This window comes from Acomys russatus, chromosome 32 (genome assembly GCF_903995435.1).
Source record: "Acomys russatus chromosome 32, mAcoRus1.1, whole genome shotgun sequence".
NCBI classification, from domain to species: domain Eukaryota; kingdom Metazoa; phylum Chordata; class Mammalia; order Rodentia; family Muridae; genus Acomys; species Acomys russatus.
In genome coordinates, this window is record NC_067168.1 from 507,048 (window position 1) to 534,947 (window position 27,900).

General features: G+C 40.3%; 1 protein-coding gene and 1 pseudogene across 6 annotated transcripts in view; one reads left to right on the forward strand and one right to left on the reverse strand.

Moving 5' to 3' along the window:
• Tcf12 (transcription factor 12) overlaps positions 1 to 27,900 on the reverse strand; it is a 259,675-nt gene that overhangs the window by 85,496 nt on the left and 146,279 nt on the right. For all 6 annotated transcript variants that reach the window (XM_051140062.1, XM_051140064.1, XM_051140061.1 and 3 more), the window contains exon 6: positions 2,270 to 2,334. In XM_051140062.1, the coding sequence (XP_050996019.1) occupies positions 2,270 to 2,334 (65 nt within the window). The remainder of the gene's footprint in view (positions 1 to 2,269; positions 2,335 to 27,900) is intronic.
• LOC127184298 (MOB-like protein phocein) lies at positions 20,049 to 21,915 on the forward strand (annotated as a pseudogene).

Below are 27,900 nucleotides of genomic sequence, written 5' to 3' on the forward strand. Positions count from 1 at the left end.
TGCCCCACAATACCTTCATTTTAATAACTTGACTTTCCTGAGCTTGTGGTCAGGACCCAAATCAGTTGGCATTGCTCACCATAATTTCTTCCAACAGTTGCCGCACAGTCAGAGCTAGGGAACAGCAATAAATAGCAGAACCATTGTTCTTTCCGCAGCAATAAATGCTTTTGTCTTCACTGATGCTGTCTGTCCTCGCTGTGACAACACCTTTTCCCTGCTGTGCTCTACTACGGAGTTCCTCTCTAGGGTCATCCACCGCCTGGGTTGTGAATTTCTTAGAAACTTATCTTTCTCACATGTGTATCTTAAGTCTTACGTTCTGTTGTTGTGCCTTCTGTAAGTTTGTTGCTCTCTTTGCCACTAAACCTCTTGCTTTCTATAATGTTTGTGGACAGCTGTCAAACAGCTCCTTTTAATACTCTTGTAAATTCCAGGCTCCTAGGATGTGGGTAAACTCTCAGGCTATTCTTCAGACAAAGTCATTAAAAGTGAAGGACATTGGAGCACAGACTAAGAATGTGAGAGGCTCTTGCTGAAGTAGAGTCACATGGCAGTTAACAACTTCAACCATCAGTTTAGGTTCACTACTTGCTGTGTATACCCATGAAAACTAAAACTGGAGAACACCTGCTTCCTAATCTGCATGTGGGTTGCTGAAAAGACTCAATGTGAGCTTTTTTGTTTTGTTTTGTTTTTGTTTTCCAAGACAGGGTTTCTCTGTGTAGCCTTGGCTGCCTTTGAACTCACAGTGATCCACCTGCCTCTGCCTCCTGAGTGCTGGATTACCACGCCTGGCTTCAATATGAGCATTTTAAAGCACTGCAGATCTTAGCAATGTCAATATAAGTTTCCTCCTTTATCAAATTGAGAACTTCAACCTTTTCTCTCAAAGAACGCATTCTACAGGTTCTTTAGGCACATGCCAAGTGGCAGCCTCGATGCTCTTACAAATTCAAGCATTATTAGCTAAAACAAAGTTTTTTTGAACATAACACAAGATACCACATCAGTCAATTTGAGAACCAAGACTAAGTGACTAATGGGCAGGCTATGTACAGTGTGGATGAATATATTAGACAAAGGAGTAACTCACATTGCAGATGGGACATCACACAACTCAGAGTGTCATGCAATCTAAAATTGACCAACGGGTTGACTCTGAATTTCCATTTCAAAATGACGCTGACTATGAGTAATTGAAACCAGAGACAGGGAGGGTTTTTACTTCTTTATTTCAAAGACTGGCTCTTACTTTGTACCTGTGCTGGCTTCAAACCCAGCAATTCTCCTGTGTCAGGCTCTCACATTCTGCGATTATAGGTTGGGCCACCATGTCTAACTCATGAAGCAACTGTATTTGTTGTATTTGTCACTAATTGTGAGTATGTATTAACTAGAACTGGTGTGCATTAAGATGACTCAGAAACTCATGTCTTAGATCAGACAAGTCCTGTGAACATTGCTTTTCTCGGTTTGGTTTTTGGCTCTTGGTGTGTGGGGGGGGGGGGGCTTGATTCTGAGGGGAACCTGAAGGTACAAGTTTTCAGAATTCTATTTTAAAAATAGTGAAAAAGGTGACCACTAGCTAAGATACGTGATGAAGAACCTGCAAGGGGGGAGGAAGGTGCCCAGATCAAAGGCAGCTGAGGTCTGAAAGACTCGGTGAGCCATGCGACAGGAGTGAGGGCACTTCTCATGGCAACAGCACAGCCCCCAGCACGGCACACTCACGCTGCACGTGTTAACCACAAGCTCTGCACTGCATGTCTCAACAATGTGCTTTTCCTATGGGGAAAAGTAAGAACTTATTTCCAGACATGAGATGCAATTTAGAAAGGGAAAAACTGTCTACTTTGTCTCCAATTAAATGTAAATTAAGAAATCTAAAGCTAAGAAAATTGAAGAAAGAAAACTATTTCAAAATGGGGCAAAGGAAAAAAGATATGTTGAGCTCCTAAAAATAAAACAACCCTACCAGCCATGTGATGGTGGCGCACACCTTTATTCCCAGCACTCCGGAGGCAGAGGCAGGTGGATCTCTTTGAGCTCAAGGCCAGCCTGGTCTACAAAGTGAGTCCAGGACAGCCAAAGCTACATAGGGGAAACACTTGTCTCAAAAACACAAAACAAAAACCCCAATCAAGCAACCAAAAAACCCAACCACATGAAGTCACAAAACTATATGACTACATAATGGTGAAATTATGTGGCTGCGTGTCTATCTTCTCTGCCATTATGTAAGTGAAGGAAATCTCTCTACACTTACCTGACAGCCTGATAATCCAGAGTCTCTGCTGTACAGGGAAAATGAGCCTCTCTCTGATGTTTTTCCTATAAAACCAAGAAAATAATTTTGTATAAAAAACTTCATTGATGGACAATCAATTTAGCTTAAAAACTACTTTACTTTCAGTAAATACTTAACCATCACTGTATCATCACTGAAAATGCTCTCAGAGGAGTAACAAACTGACATCTAAAAGTGAACAATGTGACTCACAGAGGACACTTACACATATTCGCTTCAAAACTGGATGATTTTATTTCTCTCAGAAAACAGTAGAGATGAATGGATGCTGCATTCCCGACAGTATGCACTCTCCTTAAGAACTTCTTTTGGGACAAGTCACAGTTCCCCGCCAGCCAGCTCAGCATAGGCTCTGCCCTGGCAGCTCTTAAGGGGACAATGGGTACCTCACAGCAACAACTGACAACAGCACTTTCTATATCTATATATGCACATCATGTGAGTGTGCATGTGTGTTGTACTTATGGTGTATAAATGTATGTGCACCTATGTGTGTGGCTGAACGTATTTGTGTGTCTAAGTGTGCTGACCAAAAGTCAGTGTCAGGGATTTTCTGCTCCCCCCCCCCCCCCCCCCCCCCCCCCCCCCCCCCCCCCCCCCCCCCCCCCCCCCCCCCCCCCCCCCCCCCCCCCCCCCCCCCCCCCCCCCCCGCTTACTCTTCTGTGAGTCTCTCCCTGAGCACGGACCTTTCTGTTTTAGAGAGGCTGGCTGAATAATGAACCCCTGAGACCCGCTTGTCTCCCTACTGCAGTTGTTGCTGGGATGTCAAGCTTTTATGTGGGTGCTGGGGACAGAACACACAGACATCTTACCCGCGGAGACATCTCTCCAGCCACTGTATTAATTTTTAAATAGAACATTCACACTACTTTTTCTTTCAAACATCTACTTCACTTTATTTTATGTGTATGAATATTTTGCCTATGTGTATGTGTGTATACCACATTAGCGCCTGGTGCCAACAGGCTAGAAGAGGGCATTAATCCCCAGAAACTAGAATTAACAGACAGTTTTGAGACTCCATGTGGTTGCTGGGAATCAAATCCCAGGTCCTCTGGCAGGGCAGCCATTGCTCTTAAGCTCTGGTCCATCGCTCCAGCAACTACTCATTTGTTTTTAATAGTTTAAGTGTACTCATTAAAACAAACTTGCGGACACAACATAGCTTTAACTAAATAGCTCACCGCAGTGACACACTGCTGAAGACTCCAACTTGATGAGCACATCAAAAATGATGCAAAGGCAATGCCATGATATTTATCTCCATTTCAAGGTAAAAAGCCACCATGCAATTAAATATGATGAGAAGTTACCCAAATGATTTAGAGATTATGTGAATTTAACTATAGTCATATGTGATATAATGCGTTATTAGCTTGTACTGAATAAAAAGGATAATCTGCTAATTTTAAAAGCTGACACACAGGTCAGATGCACAAGCAGTCAAAATTAGACAACTCTAAACCGACCATTTACAACACTGCTTATACACAAGAGTCTGTAGCAGTAAGTCTAGCCATGATCAAAGTGCCAAGGATATTATCTCTGGGCCTCGTGGCTACTTGGATATAATATGTATTTCTGATGAAGCAAAGACAACACACAAAAATATAGATTTAGAATTGGTGGCAAAAAACTGGTAAGAAGTGTGGGCTATTTGCTTCACATTCTTTACCATCACTGTCATTTTCATCTTCATTTTGTCATCCATCGTCCTCCTCCTCCTCTTTTAGTTTTAGTTTTTTTTTTTTTTTTTTTTTTTTTTTTTTTTTTTTTTTTGAGATGGGGTTTTGTTGCACAGCCCTGGCTAGCCTTGTTGAGATCATGAAAATCCTTCTGGCTCAGTCTCCCAATCATGCTTTGACAAAAGGCATGCACCATGACTCAACAGTTCCTTTCTTTTTAGGAAGGAACCATGTGGAAGTGGGGTGAGGGTGTCCCCTCGGTGTAGTCCTGGCTGTACTAGAGCTCTCAAACTCAGAGATGTGCCTGCCTCTACCTCTTGAGTGCTGGGATTGAAGGTGCACACCACCAAACTAAGCTATACTCTATTCTTACCACAATTTTTTCACATAAAGAATTTTAATTAAAAAATATGCATATGAAGCTAATACCCCCAGAAACCCTTCTTGAAGCAAGAGGATGACAGAAACAGAAAGGAAATGCTAAATAGAATGACTTGAAGAGTTCGATGGGGAAAAAAAATGAAAGGGAGTTCGCACCTACATTAACAGGCATTAAAAAAAATGAGTTAAATTAGTATTCTTTAATACTAAAAATCTTTCACAGTTCCTATCCTTTAATTTTGAAAAATGGTTTTCATTGTAAACGTCATGGCTGAAACACTAAGCCCCTCGCATTCTAGAAATTCCTATCCCCGAACATTAGCAATCAGCAGCACAGCTGATACAATAATCTACAACACATATTACCTTGCAAGCCATAAATACAACCATCCGTCAGTTAAAGACAAAAGCTAAGCAGCAACCTAAACTGCACCGCATGCAGATGCAGATGTGCCAGTAACACTAGTAAGGACTCCAACACAAACGCTAGGACAGAAAAGGGCGCAACAGAACATGTGGGTATCAGTTCAGCATCAGCAAACCTGTTAGAATCTGAGTGGCTTGTGGGCAGGCTGACTGTGAAATAATCGGGAAACTGTAAACTTGGGCTGAGTTAGGATGGCTTAGGAGGTAAGTAAGGGTGGCTGCCATGCAAGCCTAATGACCTGTGTGATGCCCAGAACCCACAAAAGAGAGAGAGAGAGAGAACCAAGTCCACCAGGTTGTTCTCTGACTTCCACGTGGGCAATAGTATCCACCCCCACAACAATAATAAATAAAAGTTCAAGAATTTAATTTTTAAAGCTTAGCCTATAAATATTACTGAACTATTTTCCTTTCATAGGTATATTCAACTCAGAGGGGGTGAAAATTAACAAAACATAAAAGTATTACACATTACAAGTCTCTTGATACAGTCCAGAGCTTGCTGTAGAAATAGTATATATTCAAGTGAGATTTTGAAATATGAGTATGTTTTCATTTTACCTTTCACCATGTGGAACAAGTTATTTTTCCCAAAATGTAAATGGTTGGAGCTGGGTATAGTGGTGCATGCTCTAACCCCAGTCATCAGGAGCTGAAGGCTGATGGTCACTGGTGGTAGTATGGCACATATTGCAAATGCTCTGGACAGAGGAGCCTAGGTTATACTGTAGTTCCTGTTCTTGTTGCTATGGCAAATTCCTGACTCAAGCAACTTCAAGAAGGAAGGATCCTCTGGTGTCAGTCTCTGGAGATGCACTGTAGTACAGCAGGGAAGGCAGAGGGCTGGAGCTTCTCTGTCAGTAGTGGCAGAAGGGTAAGGCATCAGTCAGTGCCTTAGTCACTCGCAGATCCAGAAGCAGAGGCCAAACTGGAACCCTAGGTGTGTATCCTTCAAGGCCTTCCCCCTAGTAGCTTCTCTCTACCAGGGTAGCTGTATTTCCCAACATTTCGACAGCCTCCCAAAACAATGCCACTACCCGAGTACCCAAGTAGCTAAACACAAGAACCTATATAGGACACTTTTCCTTGGAAACATATTAGATGGATTCCTCCAAACATTCATGAGCTAGTGACTTTGAGAGATGGTAGGATTATGAGATTCTTAATGTCAATTTGTAAAAAATGCCACAATCCGCTGAAAAAAACTAAGTCATATAAGTGTTGCTGTTTTGTTGGTTATAGCGTATACATGACTTTCTTCTTTCTGTCTTTCTTCTTCTTCCTCCTCCTTCTTCAACATCCACAAGTTAAACAGAGGCACAGTCTATATCCAGAAAATGGTCATCATTTTCACTTTCAATGCTCAGATACAGTGGGAAGCAATTTTGCAGGGAGGAGGCACTGTGGGGGACAGTTGCCATGGGGGCAGCCCTCAAATGAATTGTGAGAGCGGTTGAGAGGACACAAAGGCAACCTGGAGCTGCATCCTAACTCCCACCAGAATATGACGATGAAGCAAAGAAAATAGAACTTTGGGGTAGCTAATGTGAGCACAATATAGCTGTATAGGCAAGGGATAGTCCAACAAATGTAGTCTTGCAAATTTAAGCTGTACCCTGCCCAACACATAGTTCTAGAATCTTCAACAAGGTATTCAATTAGATACTGCCCCACTCTATAAGAGAGACACAGTGACTGCGACAGGACCACTGGTGGTTTTCTGCTCTCCATCTCCAGTTCCTAAGAACACAGTTGAAGTCAAAGGCAGTAAGCCGAGAATCTGAAATCCACATCAAAATTTGGGCATATTCCTATAGAGGAGACCTGGATGGCATGTGGTATTTGTGCTTTAAGATTTACAGAGCTATCAGAGGAATCAGAGGTAGGGCTGCTTTCCTAGAAGAGAACCCTCAACAAAGGATAGATGTAGAGAGATATGTATTAGCTTCTTATGAGGAAGAAAGCACTGCAAATAGAATCTGCAATGGTAAAATAAGGCAATCTGTCCAGAAAACTGTAAAAGTTTCAGCTGAGCTTATTAACAAGAACCTAAGTAGAAGGATTAGCTCACTTGTGAATGTATTTATTAATGCAATAAAAATTTTTAGAAGCTAACCTTAATGGACAGACAACTAAGTTCATGGGTATCTATTGTCTTGGATTGTTACTTAATTTTTGACAGATTTTTCATATACTCCAGATAAAGACTACTATGTATAATAGCTTTGTATATCATAAGGAACAATCAAAACAACCAAGTTATAGACAGGAAAGGCTTATTCATTCAACCTTATAGTCTGTGATGTTCAAAGGCATGGTCTTGACGTCAGCTCAGAACTGTTGAGTTCTCCAACCCACTCAGCTATACCGTATCTTCGTATCTTCGTGGAGGCTTGTGTAGGTATGCCGGGGAGTTTACATTACAAAGAGGTAGAGAGCCATAAATCCTGACATATCACCTACCTTAAAAGGCTCCATAGCACTTCCCAATGCCACAACCCTTCAGCCCAAACTTAAAAGTTACAATAGACCTTGGAAGTGGACATAAACCATATTCAAATTACACTAAAACCTTTCATTGTACCCATACAGCTATCTTTGGTAGACGTCACTTCACTCTCCTAATGCTATTTCTTGATGAACAGAAATCTTTTCCTTCCACCTCCCCCCCGACCCCCGAGAAATCTTTCTCTGTGTAGCCCTGGCTGTCCTAGAACTCCCTGTGTAGATCAGGCTGCCTCAGACTCAGAGATCTGCCTGCATCTGCCTCCCAAATGCTGGCGTTAAAGGTATGAGCCATCACCCAGCTGGAATCTTTCACTTACTTTGTCAGTTTTCTCCCATGTGCCTAGCATTTTTTTGTTATGCATGTAGTTTAAGAAATCGTCACCTAGCTGGGCGTGGTGGCTCACATCTTTAATTCCAGCACTCGGGAGGCAGAGGCAGGCAGGTTTCTGTATTTAAGGCCATCCTGGTCTACAGAGCCAGTCTAAGATAGGCAGGGCTGTGTTACACAGAGAAATCTTATCTCAGAAAACAAACACACGAAACGAAATCTTTATCTAGTCCACAGCTCTAACTCTTTCCAGAAAGCTTCACTGTTTTACTTCTCACATTAAAGCCAGAATTTGGTTTTTATATATGTTTGGTTGAAGATCGTGGCATGTCCTTTTCTTTAATTTTCTTCAGGGATAACCACCTACTTCAGCAGTTTGTGAAAAATGTGATAGTCCATATCTTAAAAATACTAGTAACTCCTATGTGAAAATAAGCACAGTTAGACCAATTAGACCACTAAGATAATCTAGATGGAAACCAGGAGTGGCTTTCATGCTACAAGGCGTATGTCATATGATGAAAGGAACTTCACTGATGAGCAGAGGTAGTTTCTCAAGGTTATGGTTTAGTAGCAAAAGAACTAAAGGATTCTGAGAACAAATTCTGTGTGGGGGGGGGGGGGATGGTGTGTGTGAGTGTGTGTGAGCCTGTGTACGTACATGTACTGGAGGTTACTTAGGACCTCAAACACACTACCTGTTCCAAAATTAATTTAGAAATCCAGCCAGCCAAATTCTTAACAGCACACTACACTACATTAATTTCCACAGGAAGTACAGGGCACAACTCATAAATTCCAACATATAAATACACATTTGGTGGGACTCAGTTGTAGCATAAGACTCCCTCTTTATTTAGGCCCAGAAACAATTTATACCTATCAAATGAATGGTCCTACATATGAAATCAATCTTACAAGGAAGACAACTCGGTGGCAAATCACTCCCACAGTTAAGTGGCAGCCAAATCTAAAGGTTTGTGTGTGTGTCATGGTTTAGATACGCCATGAGGACTTGGTCCTCACCAGAAGCAGAACTCAGAGGATGATCAGAATTCTAGAGTGATCCTGTCATAAAGGCTCTGTCTTTATCAACAGATTAATCCACTGATGAATTTGGACTACTAGGAGTAAAACAATGGGAGGTGGTGCCCAGACATAAGATCTGGGTCCCTAGTAGTGTGCCCTTTTAGTTTTAACTGGTCTCAGGTTCCTACCTTTTCTTTTCTGCTCCCTTGCTCTCTGCCCATCACAATAAGCTGCTCTGCTCTATGAGACACTCCCTGCCATGACATTCAGCCTGGTCTCAGGCTTGATGAGCCTGAGTAATGGAGCCAGCCAGCCATGAGGTGAAATCTCTGAAAGTGAAATCCTAAATAAACTTTTCCTCCATTAAGTTGCTGATCAGGTGTGTTTTCAGTAATGAAAGTCTGACTAACACTGTGTGGTTACAGTATGGTCAGCTATGCTAGTCTCACAAAAATTTTTTTCATTCTCACAGAAGACATATGATGATGCTTCTCTTGCTTTAATTACCTTCTAGAAAAATGATTATTCAAATCTTAGCTTACTAGGCCTGATCCCTAACCATTAAAATAGAATTAAACTGGACAGGGTAACAAGTTGCACTGCGGCAACCGGGGAGGCTATTGTGTGGCCAACGCAAACATTTGTTTTCTGTGTACAAACTTCAAACAATTAAAGGTGGTGGAGCTTTACATGCATTTGATTCCATCACTTAAGAGGCTGAGGAAGTTCAAAGGCCAAAGAAAAATCTATTGCAAAGAATTTTTGAAGCCAAGTTTGGTGGAGCATTTCCTTAATCCCAGCACTCATGAAGCAGAGGTAGATGGATCTGTGAGTTCAAGGCCAGCCTATTCTATAGAGCAAGTTTCAGGACAGCAAAGGCTACAAAGACACTGTCTCCAAAACAAACAAACAAAGAGCCAAAGCCAGAGTGTATGTCAGTGGAAAAATATTTTTCTAACATATAGGAGGCCCTAGGTTGGAATTGAGGGGGGAAAAAACTACCAAACAGACAATTATTGTAGAAAAACTCTAAGAAGACACCATACAGAACCCCTACTTCAGGAAGAGTAAGTAACAAAGTCATGCTTTCAAATTCATGGCTGCTTTGAACTCAGGTCCACTTTTAGCAAGCTTCAACAAAGTGTGGTAGAAACAAGGACGGACCCACCCCAAGGAGGCTTGGTGCCGTGTCCACACACTCCCTTCTTCTTCTCACCTTGACTCTGAGGGTCTTGGGATTGCTTGGTGGTAGGAACTAGCTAGCACTTGCTGTCTAGCTATTCTGGGCCCAAAATTATGATAGGTGCTTTACTTACCCTGCAAGGTGCCACTGTTAGGTGCATTGTTCCTTCTAGAAATCTTGATACCAAGAGGTGATCAAAGCAGCCGATGTAGCTGTGAGACAGGTCAGAAATCTTTCTTCCTGTACATTCCATCTCTGGGCTGGAGAAACCTGCTCTATCCCACCCTCATGGTGCCTGTGGCTCTTACTATCAACTGGAAATGTGCGAAGGAGGAAAGAACCAGGAACACCAGTATTAGGAAAGAGGCAGCCCAGCTTATTTTCTGCAACTCCTGGATACTTGAACTTTTCTAACCAACTTAAGTTTACTAATTGCAGTAACTATTCCAGAAACAACTCCTGAGCACAGACATAAACCAGAAAGTTTCCAAAAGCCAGTATGATTTTTGCTCATTTCTATAAGTTACATTGATTTGCAACCACAAATTTAAACTCACCACTACATAAATCCTTCCATGTCCTATGGGCAGTTAAAACTGAAACACATAAAAACACAGACAAACAGGCAAAGACATACACATACACACGCGCACAAAACCCAAATAAAAATCTTAACCAAAAAAAAAAAAAAAAAAAAAAAAAAAAGTGTATTTAAAAAAATTACTTCTATCTACATTACTATGTTGAAACTTAAAGTATCTTAATGTATAAATCATGTGTGTTTTTCCTATATTTGCTCTTTAAAGAAACAATATAAAATCCTGACACATAAAAATCCAAACATTTATTGATAAATCTAAATTTGGTGAGTCTTCTGAGCAAGCCATCCCTTTCTCCTTGGGTACATATAAAGTCATTTACCTAAAATGGAGAGGCATGTTCCTCCACTCCTATAGGTGAACCCTATTGCCAATTCCATGTGATATGGCTCTGACAACGTGCGCAAGTGCACAGTGCAACTGGGTATAACTGACATGACATGAGGAGCAAGCGCAAAACATTCTTTGTAACTACTAGGGACTCTACCAGGGGGGAAACTGCTAGGTAAGTGCTTTTTCAGTGAGCCCCGCGCCCACTCGAGGCTTGGGAAATCTGATTACTAAATTAGTCTCCTGACTCTTGCTTCTGTGAACTAGGCAAGATACACTTACCATCAATGACTTCATTCATTCCATTTGGAAAATCAACTCAGCAACATATACCTCACACAGACCTGCCCAGTTTAATTAACATTATTTATAAAGTACTTGGAAATTCTTGTCTGAAAGAACCTGCCACCTACCACCACAGACCTCATCTGAGTAGCAATTTGCTCAAACTTCCAGAGAAAAGAGCTTTTACTGTCATAGTATCTTAAAACAAAACAAAACAAAAAACGGAGGAAAGATTTCAAATAAATGTCTATCTGTTTTATTCACAATAATTTAAGTATTATTCCTGAGCATATGTGCCACTGAAGACACTTACACTCGCAGTGCCAACAGTTGCTGGACTCTGTGCCCTCTTTTTGTTCATTCCAAGTCAAATCACTCACACAGCTACTGAAGAGGAGGCTGCAGCAAAGGTAAGGCAAAGCCAAGTGTGAGTCCAGATAAACATAGAGTCCCTACAGAGGCCAGCGATTAACTAAGTCCCAGGTGCAGTTACTAGTCTAACCAGCCAATACCAACTCACTATGACAGGCATCAGGACTACAAACAACATCTAAGCCAAGAGCTATGCAGAATTGCCAAGATGGGGTAGTTTGAAAGTTCCTTAGCCATGGTTTCTTGTGCCTTTTAAGTCCAAGATGAAGTCATCCAGGATACAAGCACTCCCTAATCCAGCTCTGGTTCTATTATTCATGCTCTCTCTCTCTTTCCCCATCAGATTTGTGAATTAAGTATAAGGATGAGCAGCTTTATACAGAAGTTTCCCTCTAGTCAGGGACAGAAAAGTGAGGTGCATAGACAGTAAGAAATTAACACGGCAGCAAATTGGCAGTTTTTGTTATTTACTCAAAATTGTAGGGCTCCTTATGTTCCAATGTCACATTTATAAAACATATAAAGAGGTATTTATTATATGTGGCACAAAACTTAAAACTTTACTTCTTTAAAATGTTACTAAATAACTGTTTTCTGCTCACCCTCAGCCCTCACTCTACCATGTAGCTCTCCTTCCAACTCACTAACTGTGATCTCTAAGCTGTCCTGAAAAACACTGATGAGCCATGCTCACACTGCACTGTCACTGTCCCTTTAGGAGAACTGATGCTTCTCACGTGATGTCTCTGCACTTGTTCAACTACATGCAAATTTTTAGAAAAGATAGTTTCATTTTTATAGCAACCCAACCAAGTACAGGATTTGAGACTTTGACTTTTGGCTACACTTCAGGAGAAAATGTCATAAATGGTAATTTGTTGCGATAACAAATTAACATTTGTATCTTAAAGTATTTTAATTAGTGGCTTTCAAGCGACAAACAATTAAGTAAGTCAAAGTTCCTGAGCATCTTAAACATATCCACAGGGAAAGAAATAAATATGGGGTTAGAGAGATGGCTAGGCTCTTAAGGCTAGGCTCACAACTCAAAAGTCAAAAAAGAAATTCAAAGTAAACTAACAGTTCATCAACAAATAACTTGGCTAAAGGCAGAAAAAGGAGTAAATCTCAAATGCATCTACTTTTGGCACTTCATTTTCTTTCTGGCATTAGCATGTCTTGGTAGCAACACACTTACATAACCTCTTCCTCACAGACTGACTCTGTTCAATGATCTTCTGAGAATTGTCTTGTACTATAAAGTGAGCAGAATATTAAGTTACTATTGCTTGTTCAGTAATATTCTCAAATTTTCTGTATTTTGGCTCATTAATTTAGGCTATTTTAACAGGCAAAGGCAGTGTGGATGTCTGCTTTTTATGGCACTCAGGGACCAGAAGGTAGACGCCACTTGTTCAGAGAACATTGGTCTTGAATTCTACACTTTTGCTTGTGTGCCAGGGACAGATTCGATCCCAAAGCTTTATCTATGTTATATATAGCCACATTAGAGCAAAACATCATAAAAGAATTATGCTGTAAAATAGCCAACAATGAGTGACTGCTAATTATCAAGCTCTCTTGATAGTGAGAAATGGAGTAGAAGAAAAAGGATGCAATGGAACCTCGACTGTTCCTCGTTCATCCGGTCACAAGCAGAGTAGTGCTGTGCGCTCACTGTGTGACATAGCAGGTAGTGAACTTCTCTGTCCTTAGTTTGTCTTTCTGCTTAGTACAGAAGTTTGGACTGTAATGGATTGTATTTAACTGGCCCTAAAATTTGATAACCATAAACAACACTTTGAGCCAGGCTCCTTACTTGTTGTGTGATGTAAGTTATGAAGTGAATCAGGAAGACAAGCTGTGAAGAAATGTAGGGACTTGGATGCTAAGCAGCTAATGGCAACGGAGTGTGTGAGCGAAGCATCGAGTACTCATTTTATACACCCTATGATATCTGTAAATATGCACTACATACTGCAAACTCTGCGTCAATATAACCCAAACCACTGGGGCTGAAGAGATGGTTCAGCAGTTAGAGCACTCACTGGCTGCACTTGCAGAGGGCCTGGGTTCAGTTCCCAGTACCCAGATGCTGGTGCTCACCCTCCTGTAACTCCACTTCTGGGCAATCAGCCATGCTTACCCATTAAAAAAGTGCTTTAAACAACAACAAAAATAACCAAATCCCCCACTGCACTCATGAAGAAAAGCTCAGAGTGTTCGTGCATTTTCTCACTCAGGCTTAACACCTTTCAACTACAATGCAGAAATGTAACACACTTTGAATACCATAGGAAAACACACGGAGATACAGAGCCATCCAAAGAGGACCATCCCCTTCTGTTGAAAACCCAGAATAAAGTATTAAGTCGTTTTTATGGTCTGCTAAACATTAAATAGGGGTGCTGCCATAGGCCAAGTACTCTGAGGATAACATATACCACATGCATTTTCATCAAGCGTTACAACACACTACCATACTAACTGTGCAAATTGAAAATGAATAAAAAACCAGTTTTAATTGCTTAATGGGTCAAAATCCAAACCTCACTTGTGAGTAAGGTGACATTTGTCAAAATCAGAGTTTACATACCAAGGGAAATAAGAAGTGTGGTAAAGGGCTAGAAGGACTGACATTTATTTCCCAGTATTCATGTCAAGTGGCTCACAACCATCTATTAATGGGAGGGAGGGAGGGAGGGAATGAGAGAAGAAGAAGAGGGGGGGAGAGGGAGAGAATGAGAACAGACAGAGACACAGTGTGGTGCTACCTGTCTGTAATTCCAGCACTAGAGAAGTAGATGCAGGAGGATCACGCATTTGAGGCCAACCTAGGCTAAACATAAAAAAGAGAAGAAAAAGCCATATAAGTGGCTATTCAAACAAATGTGAAAATAGTGTCTCTGAGTATAGCATTTTTTGAAGGACAGGAAGGAAAAGAAAAGAACTAAGCTGACAATGAGGAGACGAACAATGCTGGGAAAAGGCACTAGACCTGAACTAGCCGCATTTGAACTGCAGCTCTGTAGCAGATTATCTGTATGATCTCGTTCCTCAGTGGCCACAACTGTGAACTGTGAATACAAACAGCCTCCTCAGCTGGGCACATGACGCACTCAGGGAGGGAGAGGCAGGTGGATCTCTGTGAGTTCGATGCAGCCTGGTCTACAAAGCGAGTCCAGGACACCTAAGGCTAAACAGAGAAACCTTGTCTCGGGGAAAACAAAAGCAAAAACAAAAAACCAACCAACCCAAACAAACAAATGGTCTCTCACTGTTTTTGAAAGGATAAAACATACTGCCATATAAAAGGCTTAGAACAGTGGTAAACAAAAGAAGTTACTCAAATTTTAATTCCTTTTCTTTCTGACAAGTTTTTATGAAGCCCAGGCTGGCCAAACTTCTGGTCCTCTGACCCCAACCTCCTGAGATCTGGATCACAAGTGGGCATTACCATGACCCATAACATGGTCCTGGGAATCACACCCAGAGCCTGATGCATGCAGGTTAGGTTGAGTGAGCACCACATTAACAAAGTGACTACAGACCAAGCCGCTTAATGACGTCTCAACAAAATCCACTGACTACAGGGAAAAAGAAGAAAAAGGAGGAGGAGGAGGAGGAGGAAGGAGGAGGACGACGACAAAGAAGAAGAAGAAGAAGAAGAAGAAGAAGAAGAAGAAGAAGAAGAAGAAGAAGAAGAAGAAGAAGAAGAAGAAGAAACAACAACATGGGGGGAAAAGGGAATAGTATCATGGAAAAGTCAATTAAAGGGGCTGAAGAGATAGCTCGGTGGTTAAGAGCACTGGCTGCTCTTACAGTGGTCCTGAGTTCAATTCCTAACAACCACATAGTGGTTCACAACTATTTGCAATGGGAACTGATGTCCTCATTCATGTACATTAAATAAATAAATATTTTTTTTAAAAGTCATTACAGGAGAAAACCTCATGAATGCATGATGTTCATCTTTGACACTACATCTTTCAGTTGCTTTAAAATATTTGCCTAATAGTTCCAATATTAGGGCCACCAGGAATCTTGTTCTGTCAAGTGTCTTGCCTTCTGACAATATTTGCTCTTTCTTTCTATTTTTTAGATCTACTGGAGTACTTCTCTCCTGTTTTGGTTCAGGCTCAATCCCCTATAGAGCTCTGTCTGAGTTACTTGTCCTATGATCGTGGCAAATTACCTAACAAGACAAAAACTTCAGAGAAAGCCAGCCACAGAGGTGCACAACTTTAATCCCAGGTCTTGGGAGGCAGAGGCAGAGGGATCTCTGTGAGTTTGAGGCCAGACAGTTTATGAGTTCCAGGACAGTCAAGGCTACATGGAGAGACTGTTTCCAAAAACACAAAGCCTCAAGAGAAGCAGGGTTTATTTTGCTCAGTTTAAGGACACAGTCAGGGCAGCTAGTTACATCACATCCTCAGTGAGGAACTTATTATTTTCCCTTTTATACAATCTAGGACCTAAGCCCTCAAAATGGTGTTACCTTCTTTAGATCTCTCCATCCCTATAACCTAATCAACATACCCCCCCCCCCCCATGCTTAGAGCTAAGAAATCCCTCACAGGTATGCCTGGAGGCTTGTCTGTGATGTAAGTCCAAATGCTATCTTTATAGGATTTTATAATCAACACTAAACATCACTGCCCTGTAAAACTGTGCCTCTCTCTTCTTTCTTGTAGAAGCCAGACCCTGTCTATATGTGAAATGGCTCTGTGTTTACTGAGAGGAACGAGACCTGTACTTGGTACCTAGGATTGAGACAAGTTTCCTGTTTTCCTCAAGCACTTGCCTCATAGTCAAGAGGCTTTACTACTCCCACAGGAGCTCAAGTCTTTTGCAATGAGTGTCTGGGGAAGATGACCCCTGCTAGTCTCATCTTTCCTGTAAGATTGAGTGGAGGCTTGAAGAAAAAAAACAAGAGTAACAAAGAAGTCACCCCTTATTTGACTCACGCATTTTTGGTATCTGTTGTTGCTAAGATTCCCGTAGCTCTAGCCAAGTAGGAGAACACTAGCTCATATCTGGCGCTCGAGATCTTCAAAACTGTTATCACTTCATGTCCTTGTATTTGAGAGCGCTGTGATGCTTGCTCTTTCTAGGCTGCCATTGGTAGACAGTTTGTGTATCATGTTCATCTGCCCTTACATTGTGTGTGTGTGGTCTTATTTTGTAGCCCAAACTGGCCTCACATTTGCAGCAACTCTGCCTCAGCCTCCCAAGTACTGAGACTACATATAGACATTAGCCACTAAACTGCCTCCCATGTGCACACAGATCAGTACTCGGGAAAACAATGCAAATACTGAGCTCCTCCTCTGTCTTTCTCTCCTTTTCTCATCTGTTTGCCTTCCAAACCTTGGTTTCCCTGAATTTTGATCGTTGTCTCTTTATCGCACGAAGACTGTCAAGTTCTGCTGGGTGATCTCATCCCTCTAGTGCTGCCTGGAATCTCTTCCTGGTTTTGTCTCCCTCCTGTAAGACTACCGACTGCTCAGGTCCCAAGACTCTTAGGACTCCTATAACATTTCCTGTACTGTTTTTTTTTTTTTTTTTTTTTTTAAATCTGTCTCTTGACAATTGTTCCACAGAGTCCACAACAGAATATGGTAGAGAAGGTGGGAGCAGTTTTCCTCTGGCTTCCTTTCATGAACCCATTTTTCATAGATGAATTATCTAGAATATGGTAAAACTTAAGTCTTGTAAATCACTCTCTGGTAAAGAAAACCATTCCTAGTAGTAGTAGTAGTGTATAGAAAATAACATAAAATGCCAGGTTCAAAATTTGTTATTACCATTACATTTTGAAACAACCTAAACAAAAAGCATCCTACTCAGATACATTTAACCATAATCTATAGTGGATGTCAAAAACAAACCCTCTTAGAAAATCTAAAACTTTATTTAGCTGCTTCTGTTTTACACTGTTATAAAGAGTTCCTTGTTTCTAACATGAGACACTTTATAAGGCAGCTTAAATATCACTAAAGTGAGGTGATACGTTTGAATCAGCAACAAATTGCTCTATGAATATTATCTCCTGTGAACCATGAAGTTATCTACCAAAGGTGACAAAAGCCAAGCTGGAGACGGTCCGGTTCTCTCTCATTTGACTCACAGAATACAATGCCCAGTTGTTAGTTCTCTGCCACCAGCTGTTGGATAGTTAACTTTAATGCCATGAGGTTGTGCAAGTTTTAAAAATTCTTGGTATAGGTATTTGTATAAGCTGTAATTAGATTATCCAGAAGTCATTATTTCTTAGAACGTCTCTATATTAGATCAGAATTACACTGACTTTTTAAAAATTGCCTACCTATATGAGACTACATATATCCAATAAAATGATAAATCTTTGTAAAATATGTATTTGAAACCAACAGTAAAACTTATAGTTAAAGCACTACTGAGACGGCTCAGCGGTTTAGAGTACATGTTGCTCTCGCAGGGACTTTAGTTCAAGTCTCAGCATTCAATATTGGAAGGCTCAAATGCCTAGAACCCCAGCTCCAGAGGGGTCTGAGGCCACCGAACTCTAAAAACACCTGAACTCATATACAACTACCCCATACAAAAGCCCTACTCGGCATAAAATTAAAAGAAAGACAAAAACCCTACACTTAATTAATCTTAGAGCCAGTGTGGACCAATATACTTGTGATCTTGGCACGCAATAGCCTGAGGCCCACTGGAACCTCAAGATCGCCCACTGGCTGGCCAGCGAACCCCAGGAATCCTCTTGTCTTTACCTCACTTGGCTGAGATTAGGACCGCTTGCTACTCAAGTCCTCATGCCTGCATGACAAACACCTTTTCAATAGAGCCATCTCTCCTGCCCTTCCATTCGAACATTTTTGTAGATTTGTATTCTGTCATTATTTTCTTCAACATTTCAAAGTTTCTCCCACTAAAGTCCAATGGGATCAATAGCTTTTTGGTACAAACTGTTCTTTGGGAATAACATTCAGGTACCTGTTCAAATGACACTTCCTCTCAGAGGTTACTACTGACTCTCCTATGTAGAAGAAAACCAACACTCTGACTTTTCTTTCTCTCTCTCTTTTTTGTTAGAAAGGTCTTACCCTGTAGAAAGCCTTACCAGTAACTTTCAACAAACTACCATCAAATAATTATCCCTTTTTTGTTCATTTGTCTTTTGAGACAAGGTTTTACTGTGTAGCCTTGGCTGTCCTGGAACTAGCTCTGTAGACCAGGCTGGTCTAGAACTCACAGAGATCCGCCTGCCTCTGCCTCCCAAGTGCTGGGATTAAAGGCTTGCACCACCACTGCCCAAGTTAATTTCTTAATGCAAGTCTGAGAATTTGTTTATCACATATTGCCTCACTGACTACATCTTACTATCACTAACATTTGTATTTCTTTTTTAAATTTTATTTAAATAATTTATTCATTTAACCTCTCAATTACATTTGTATTTTCTAAATCATGTTTATTGTAACTGAAATTAGAACCCCTTTGGACTATACAGAAAACAGCATGTGATTATTCCTTTTTATTCACAACTCTTATTAATAAAACTATGTACAAGGACCCATCGCACCTTTTTATCTCATTGTTCTTTTTATTTCCAAACCAAACAATAATTTCTAGTAGCATTTCTTCATTTGGGGTAAAGCTTCTTTAAAGAAAAATAAATGAAACTGTCAAATGACTAAAGATATTTGAGTGGAAGACTATAACAGATATGCAGAATGAAGTTAAGGGGCTATTTGTGAACTATGAGCAATTGCTTAATAGAACGTAAGTTCAGAATTCCCAACAGATCTTAATATCAAAAAGAAATGCCTAGGGGGCAGATAGCAATTACACTGGTTTTAAATAAATGCTATGGGGCTGGAGAGATGGCTCAGATGTGAAGAGCACTGCCTTCCCTTCCAAAGGTCATGAGTTCAAATCCCAGCAACCACATGACAGCTCACAACCATCTATGATGAGATCTAGTGCCCTCTTCTGGTGGGGAGGCATTACATGCAGGCAGAACATTGTATACATAAATAAATAAATAAATCTAAAAAAAAAAAGCTATGGTTTTCAACTTTCTAATGGAAAGTAATGATCTTAATGTAGTTGCCCCTGTTAATTCTGAACTAGTAGCCAAAGAGGACTGCTTTCTTCCACTCTTTCTTCCTCAAATTTTTGGATCATACTCAGACAGTATCTATTTTAGGAACTCTTCTGGAAGGCCCTATGTTTTATGCAAGGAACTGCTGTTTTCCCAGATGAATGGAATATCCATTCTACAGATCCAAGTTTCCATGACAATAAAAACAAAACAGTCATCAGCACCAACATGGTATTTGATGGAAAACGCAGCTGCAGCGAGGAACAGTTCAGTTTTTATCCTGCTCCTTTGCGAGCACAGGCGCTGCAGTTCCCTAGAGCAACCCAAGTGTTCTATAGCAGTCCCTACCCAGACCCAAACAACAGCAGCTGAGTGTGCTGACCACCTCCAGCCTGAAAGTCCTCCGCCTTTCCCAAGCTCATTTAAATACATGAAAAGAGATCCCAGTATCGACACCAGCCGCCCAGACTCTAGCACTAGACTCACGGCAGAGGGGATGGCAGTGCTGAGAACAGGCTGGGCATGAAGGCACAGGATTTCTACAATTGGCCTGATGAATCACTTGATAAAATGGACAGTACACTTGCTGTTCTGCAGTATATTCAACAGATCATAAGGGCAGACTGCTCCAATACTGACAAAATTCTTGAACCACCTGAAGGCCAAGATGAAGGTGTACAGAAGTATGAACATTTAAGGCAATTCTGCCTTGAACTAAATGGGCTTGCTGTTAAACTTCAGAGTGAATGCCATCCAGATATGTGTAATCAAATGACAGCAACTGAACAATGGATTTTTCTTTGTGCAGCTCATAAAACTCCATGAGTGTCCTGACACAGACGATATGAGACACACCCCTGATGGTGTCGCATGTCTCCTGAATAGCAATAAATATTTTCCCAGCAGGGTCAGCATGAAAGAATCATCTGTAGCAAAGCTAGGATCAGTGTGCCGTAGGATTCCTATAATATCTTCACACGCCTGTTCTCACCACTGGCAGATATTTGATGAATAGGAAAATTAAACATTTTTACGTCGTCGGTTTACTAAATTGGTGATGAAATATAATCTGATGTTGAAGGATAGCCTGATTGTACCAGTTTTAGAAGAGGAAGTTCAGAATCCAGCTTCTGGGGAAGTGAAGCATGAAGGGAATCGTGTAGAACAATGTACTGAGCACATAATTAACATTATGTACTGTGTAAATATACATATATATGTGTATATATATGATTTTAGACACATCAATCATATACCCATATTATAGCTTATTTGTTTAGTATAGGTTTTGTGTGCTATGCGTTGCCTTTTAAAATGAGAAATACATTTTAAGTTATTAATGAGCTGTAAACTCACTGGTGTAACACTCATGGTTTTAAAATAAGTTTAGTATTATCTGTTTATAATGCCATTAATATAAGAATTTATAGTTTGGTAAAACTGCTGCTAAACAATCATTGGATCACAATCCTTTCAAACCTATGAAAGAATGAACTTGTCTTTCCCAGAAGCCACTTACTACAGACATAATAGTTTCTTTGGTTTCACCCCTAGGTTTTGATAGTTTACAAAATTCAGTAGTATTCTATCCGTACTGTTAACTTTTCCAAAATGAGATTAAAGTGTTTAAAAGGTCTATTTATAGCTTTTGATATGCATAACAGATTATGTGTATGTTCAGAGAATTCAAGGAGGTGTTACTAATACTTAAATAATCTCACTCTGCTACAGAAAGTCTACTCTAGGTCAGTGTACTTGGAAACATTACCTTTCTCATGACAGTGGATTATTAACTGTGTGCTGGTGACGATAAGGCGCATCCATGGTGCGCCCGTGGACACCCGCCCCTTCTTGTTTCCCCTAGTGCTCTCCCAGAACTACAGCAGTCAAGTAGTGGTTAGTAGGAGCTTGTCCCTGTTTATATTTGTGTTAATTGCTTATGGAGCATCCCTCAGACTAGCAGTGATTTTACACTACAGGAGTCAACTGTGCAGCAAACTGTACTGCCTACCTTTGTGAAGTTGTTGTAACTACTTAGAAATTGTCATCCTTATGATAGTTGGACTCTTCTTGTTAGTAATATTAATCTTTTCGCCTGACCCTAGGCAGCGCTGAATAGACATGAAAAAGACAGTGTGTTAATTTACTATCTCCCCCAAAAGCTTAGTTTGATTTATATGCACATGTACGAGTATTTACAATAATTCACAGATGCCAGTGCTGCTGTTGAGTGATCATACTTTGGTTTCTTATTTCAGTGTCTGCAGAATTTAAGTGCAGACTTATACTTGGTGAGGTTTCTCATAAAATGCTGGGGTGTCTGTGCCACACTGTAAGAAGGCACAAAGACTGGCAGGAACTGTACGTGCAGCCAGACAGTTGAAGCCACCTCTACTGATTTAACAAGCATGAGGAACTTCTTTTTTATTTAAGAGTTATTTCCAAATGACATTGAAAAATGTATTCATCTTGTTTTTCTACTTATTTGAAAAAATGATTGGTATTGCATTATGAGACAAGTATGCACAGAAAAGTTGGAAATGACAGTGCCCTCAGAATGTGTATAGTTGCCGCCTGTCCGAGCCTGCCCTGTGCCAGCGGTCATGGTCGTCACTGGACCGGAGCCCACACTACCTTTAAGAAGTTTCATGTTTGCAGTGAATAGAACATTGACTGAAATTAGGTGTTCATATTACTGTCACTATAAGCCACTGGAGTTAGTAATTGTTATAAACTTGGTAAATATCCGAGACTAACCTACTAAGTTCATATATTATACATAGCCATGTTGTTCGCTAGTTGGAGTCTCACAGTGGACTCTGCCAGCTGACTACTTCTCAGTGAGCATGAAGGTAGTGACTGGGGTTGTAGATCTGAGTAACTGGAGCACTTTGTGAATATATGCTTTAGTGTTACAGGAAATAAAGTCTGCTTTTCTTTTTCTACTCAAAAACAAAAACAAAACAAAACAAAAAACCATGAAAAGGTTCAGCATTTTGCTATTGGCATGGTTGATTTGTAAACTAGGAAAGATTAAAGTAGGTTTGAGTATTGTAGCTTTGGACAAGCAATATTTTAGCTTATATGATTATCAAGAAGACAAGATTTGGATAAAGAAGAACATTTACAGTAACCCAAAACCTAGGTAAAATTCATTCAGATTATGGGAAAACAGTGCCCTCTTGTGTCTTGGTATTTCTTCCTTAACTAAATTCTGTATGACTTACGGTTCTAAACTTTGGCTTAAAAAATGTTTTGTTTTGTTTTTAAATGTCATATAAGTTAAGAGAACTTGATAATTAACAGTTATTCTAAGTTAAAATGCAAATTTATTAAACTTATTATAAATATAGTAGCTGTTAAGTATGTTGTTTTAATAAGAGTTCTCTACAATGTCAAGAAAATATTATGTAATATATTTATAGATTTAGTATTAAATTTTATTTAACTTCATTTAACAGTAAGACACACTGACCAAGCTTTAAAAATAAAAAGAGAAATCTGTGACTATCTTTTCCTTTGGTACTGGTTCTTCTGTAACTGTGGGACACTAGTTAAGGGTTATCGTGCTGTGTTATATGGGCAACAAAAAGCTCTGAGCTTTATTTATATGAAAGCCAGTTCATACTAAGAGGGGAATATAAATGTAAGAGGTATCCATACTAGCAAATCATTCTTTAAGTTTACTGCTCATGCTTCAATCCTATTTTAAGCATAACACCCAGACTAACTCCTGTAAGCCACCAGAGTCCCAGGTCTAACTCAGAAACTCTAAACTAGAAGTCGATCTTTACAAGATCTGCAGGTGTTTTATGATCATTAAAATTGGAGAAGCATACTCTAAACTCAATGACCTCACAGTCCACGCCAAACATCAGACAGGACAGAGCCAGGAAGGGGTCTGAACCCAGGATCTCACACCTGCTTGGTAAGTACCCTGCACTGTGTTCTATACCCACTCTTGTAACTGTTTTAAGAAAAGGTGTTATTAAGCTGCCTAGAACAACAAACTCTGCAAGCCAGCAGCCTTGAGCTTGCAGTCCTCCTGTCTCAGTCTCTCAGAAGGGTGGACTTAGAGGAGGAAGAGGAGGAGGAGGAGGAGGAGGAGGAGGAGCAGGAGGAGGAGGAGGAGCAGGAGCAGGAGGAGGAGGAGGAGGAGGAGGAGGAGGAGAAGGGGCGAGGGGGAGGATGCCCACAGCTTTGGGAAGCATCTCTGACCTGTCCTCTTGCTACTATGTATCCCCTACCTATCCCAACTCTCTTTACCCTATCTCTGAAATAACCACTAAAATTCTGCTATTTTGATAATCAAGAAACGTTTTAAGATACACAAAAATGATGAAACTGGCCCCTTTCAACAATACACACATAGAATATGTACTTATTATACATCCAAATCATATTTAATATACATTGTTTCAATTGATACCACATTATCACTAAACTCATTGTGTGTGTGTGTGTGTGTGTGTGTGTGTGTGTGTGTGTGTATTTGTGCACATTAGTAGCACAGGTCTTTATCCCAACACTCAGGAGGCAGAGGCAGGTAGCTCTATGAGTGTGAAGCCAGCCTGGTCTACAGAGCGAGTTCCAAAACACCAGAACATAAAGAAGCCTTGACTCAACTAAGAGAAAAGAAAAGAGAAAGAAAATGACTAAGAGTCACTCAGGTTACTAAACTATCCAGGTCACTTGGTTGGCAGAGGCTGAGCAGACTGCTAAGACTGGGGCCCTGACCCTCCCGCTGCTCATTAATGTACTGATACTCTGAACATCAGTTGAGGCTAATTCCACTGAAGAAACAATTAGAGATAAAGTTAAGTATGAAGGAAACAAGCTGGGAGACACAAGGCAGCATGGCCTTACAGGGCACGTAGAAACTGCTTACAGGCACAGACAGGACAAAAGGGGCTGCAGACACTAGGACAGGGAAGTTCCAAAGACAAACTCCATTTATTACTGATCAGGTAAAGCAGAAGAAAACACATCCTTTCTTTCTTCTGAGCACTTTTCTTTTTGCCCTGTATTGTAATATTCTTCCTTCTAGACTTAAGCTTGTGTCTACTATGTGTCGCATGCTGACCAGTTTTGACGACTTACTTTACTACTCCCCACAGTGTAACTCACAGGGGAAGATGTGTAAGTTCCCAATGACCAGCAAACTGAGCTTAGAATACACAACATGTTCACATGCCAGTTCACATGTTCACATGAAGTGTCAAACCTCCTTGTCAATCAGAGAAATATCAGTATGAGAAAAAGGTAGTGCATACTTAAAACATTAAACAAATGGGCAGATTTTCAAATGGGAGAAGTGACAGACTTGGAATGAGACAAGACACAGGATCCCCTGCATGGTATCTGTCATCTCTAAACCTTGAATGTCAAGGAGTAAGGAACAGTCTGTCTTTGGTGACACTACAGAAATGTTCTTATTTTCTCTTAAATCGTTTATATTTTTGTTTTCAGTAAGATGTTTTATAAGAAAAAGCAATTAAAAAACACATAATATATTCCTAACAGGTATGCCAAAATCTTTAAGCTAATTCATGTGTGCAGAGTGGCATAGTGTGTGAAAGGTCATTTAACCAATCATCGTTACAAACAGACACCATGAACACAAGTTCTGGTAAACAGATCATCTACAGTTAAGAGTGTTAGTTCCCTATGTAGTTGGACATGCTATTTGTTTACAGAATAAGCATGGAACAATGGAACAAACAATAATGCACAGAGCACATGCTTAACCCTCTTTTTTCAAATAAATGTATACTAAAAAATAAAGTAGAACTATGTCATTAAGGTATTTGCAAGTAAGCTGAGGAATACCAACAATTCTGGCCAGAATCTGAGTCTCTGTGCACTAAATACCATCTACTTCCCCCTTAGTTTCCATTTAGACATTTTCATACCTCAAAGACAACCCTTAGGACATGACTCATACCCTATTCCTTCATTTTCACCAACAACTGCCACTACCCCAATTTGATTTGGTCCCAGCATGTAAGCTGTCACCTAGTCAGACACGAACTCTCCATTCAGACAATCCCAAGTCCTGAAAGTAACATCACCACTACAGTCAAGTTCAGGAGCTTGAGGGCAACTTCCCGGAGCACTGAAAGTGGTCTGGGACACAGCATCAAAGTGGGTCATAGCAGCGTAGAAAGTACGTTGTACAAGTAGGATACACACATGTAATCCTAGCACTTGGGACGCTGTGGAAAGACTTCAGTGTTTAAGGACAGGGTGGCTAAGACCCTGCCACAATCATTTTGTGTTAAAGGTGTGAGTTCTTGAAATCCTTTTATCTATTTAAAAGCAGAATCTCTCAGAAGTCTTCCATAAGAAAAATCCTAATATTTTCTTAAAGACAGGCACTACACTCAAATAAGGTCATCTGCGTCCCTAAGTGTCTTTTCTTCCCTTTAGCAAGTCAGCTCTAGCCGTCCCTTTGCATTACTGTCTCTGGATGCACAAGTGGCAGTGTGATACGTATCAGTTACCTTTTGTTTCTCTTGTTACTCTGTCTTTAGCTAGGCTAGTTACAAGGCTCTAGCAGTAGGAGAGGAATATTTTTTTCTCCTTATACATGAACATAAAATTATTTTTATTAAATTTATTTGTTATGTATTTTTGGTGGTGATTGTGCACTTGTGTGTTTGTGTACGTGCATGTATATGGTGGCCAAGCTAATGTTAGGTATTTTATCACCTTCCATCACATGTTTGAGATAAGGACATACATTGAAATCTGGAGGTAACCAATTCAGCTATTCTGGTGGGCCATCGAGTTCCAAAGTCCTTCTTACCTCCCCACCCCCACCCCAAGTGCTGAGGTGGCTTCCACCTTCCACCACACCAAGCATCTCTATGGGTCCTAGGGATCTGTACTCAGATATCAAGTGGGCAAGCTCTTTTGTTTCTCCAGCTCTGAACATAAATCCTCAAAACTCATTCAGGTTCAAAACAATCCTTTTGGTTGCTGTTTTAATTTTAGAAAGTCCTAAACTTACAAAAAAGTTACAAATAAAAGGGAAATTTTCTTTCTGGACTATTTTTAAAGTCAGCTGTAGACAAAATTCTGTCTGCAAACACCTTCAGTGTGTATACATTCATGTGTAATGTACAACAGGCCAAAATGATCTAACTAACCTTTACATATTTACTGCTTTTACCCCTCAGCAGTTGCTCTGAATGGTCCTGTACTAACTCTTTAGGAAGAGTGTTGCGCACTATCTGCAGCTCTCTTATATGGCCTTAACTGCTGCTGCTTTGCTCTGACAGGCCACAGCACCCCTCAATTGGTCAGAGCTTTCTTCCAGAGTAGCTCAGGCCACACATAATTGAGATGATGGGACTTGTTCCATTTATTCTGTCAGGTGGCATGTAAATCTGGATTATTAGCAGTCAGTGCATCAATATCTTATCTGCCAGTGTTTCCCAACTGAAAAACTACCTTGTCCAACTATAACTTGTAAGTATTTCATGGAAAGGTAAGAATCCTGTTTCTCATAAAGCTCTGAACTTATATCACCATGGCAGCTATTTTATACAGAAGATTATAAATCTATAGTTATTATTTAATTTGCCTTTCAAAGTGTATGAGACCAGTGGCTTCCAGCCCTAACAAGTGTCGTCATTCTTTGAGCACACCTCATCTCACAGCAAAGGATGCTCCTTGCTCAACTCTTACTCTTCTGCCTTTTCTGTGGAATGCTGGTTCCTCTTGCTGGAGAATGGTATGTAGAAGCTCAACTCAGACACAGGCAACAGAACTGAGACTCTGCGAGTGGTGGGTGACATATGGTGTATATCCAGACCTCCACACCACATTTATACCTGTATTTGTTTCTCACAATGTATTCTGAACTATGAATTCAAACTAATATCTCCATCCAATATTGTAAGATTTCTTCTAGTTTTTTCTTCCATATTTATAATTTTCTGCTCCAAAGTAAAGATACTAACCACCTATCTGTAATATATTTTTATTACTTGATCAATTCCGCTGCATATAACCAATTACTAGTTGCTACCTGGAGCTCATTATTTTTTTTGGCTAGTCTAGCTAAGCTAACTTGTTCTGAGGATCTCCAATCTTCATTTTCTAAGGTTGGAAACACAAGTGAGCCACGATCCTCTGCATTTATGTGGGTTCTGGAATCCAAACTCTAGTCTTTGCATGCAAGCATTTTTAATGGCTGAGCAACCTCCCCAAACCCTTTCTACCTTTTCTATCTCGAGAAAGTGAAGCATTTTCTGGGACTATAGTAAACACACACATATACACACACACCAAAACAAAACCTACAAACAACCTAAATTTTGTTTACCAATAGTGTCTGAGACACTAAAGACTTTAAAGACAT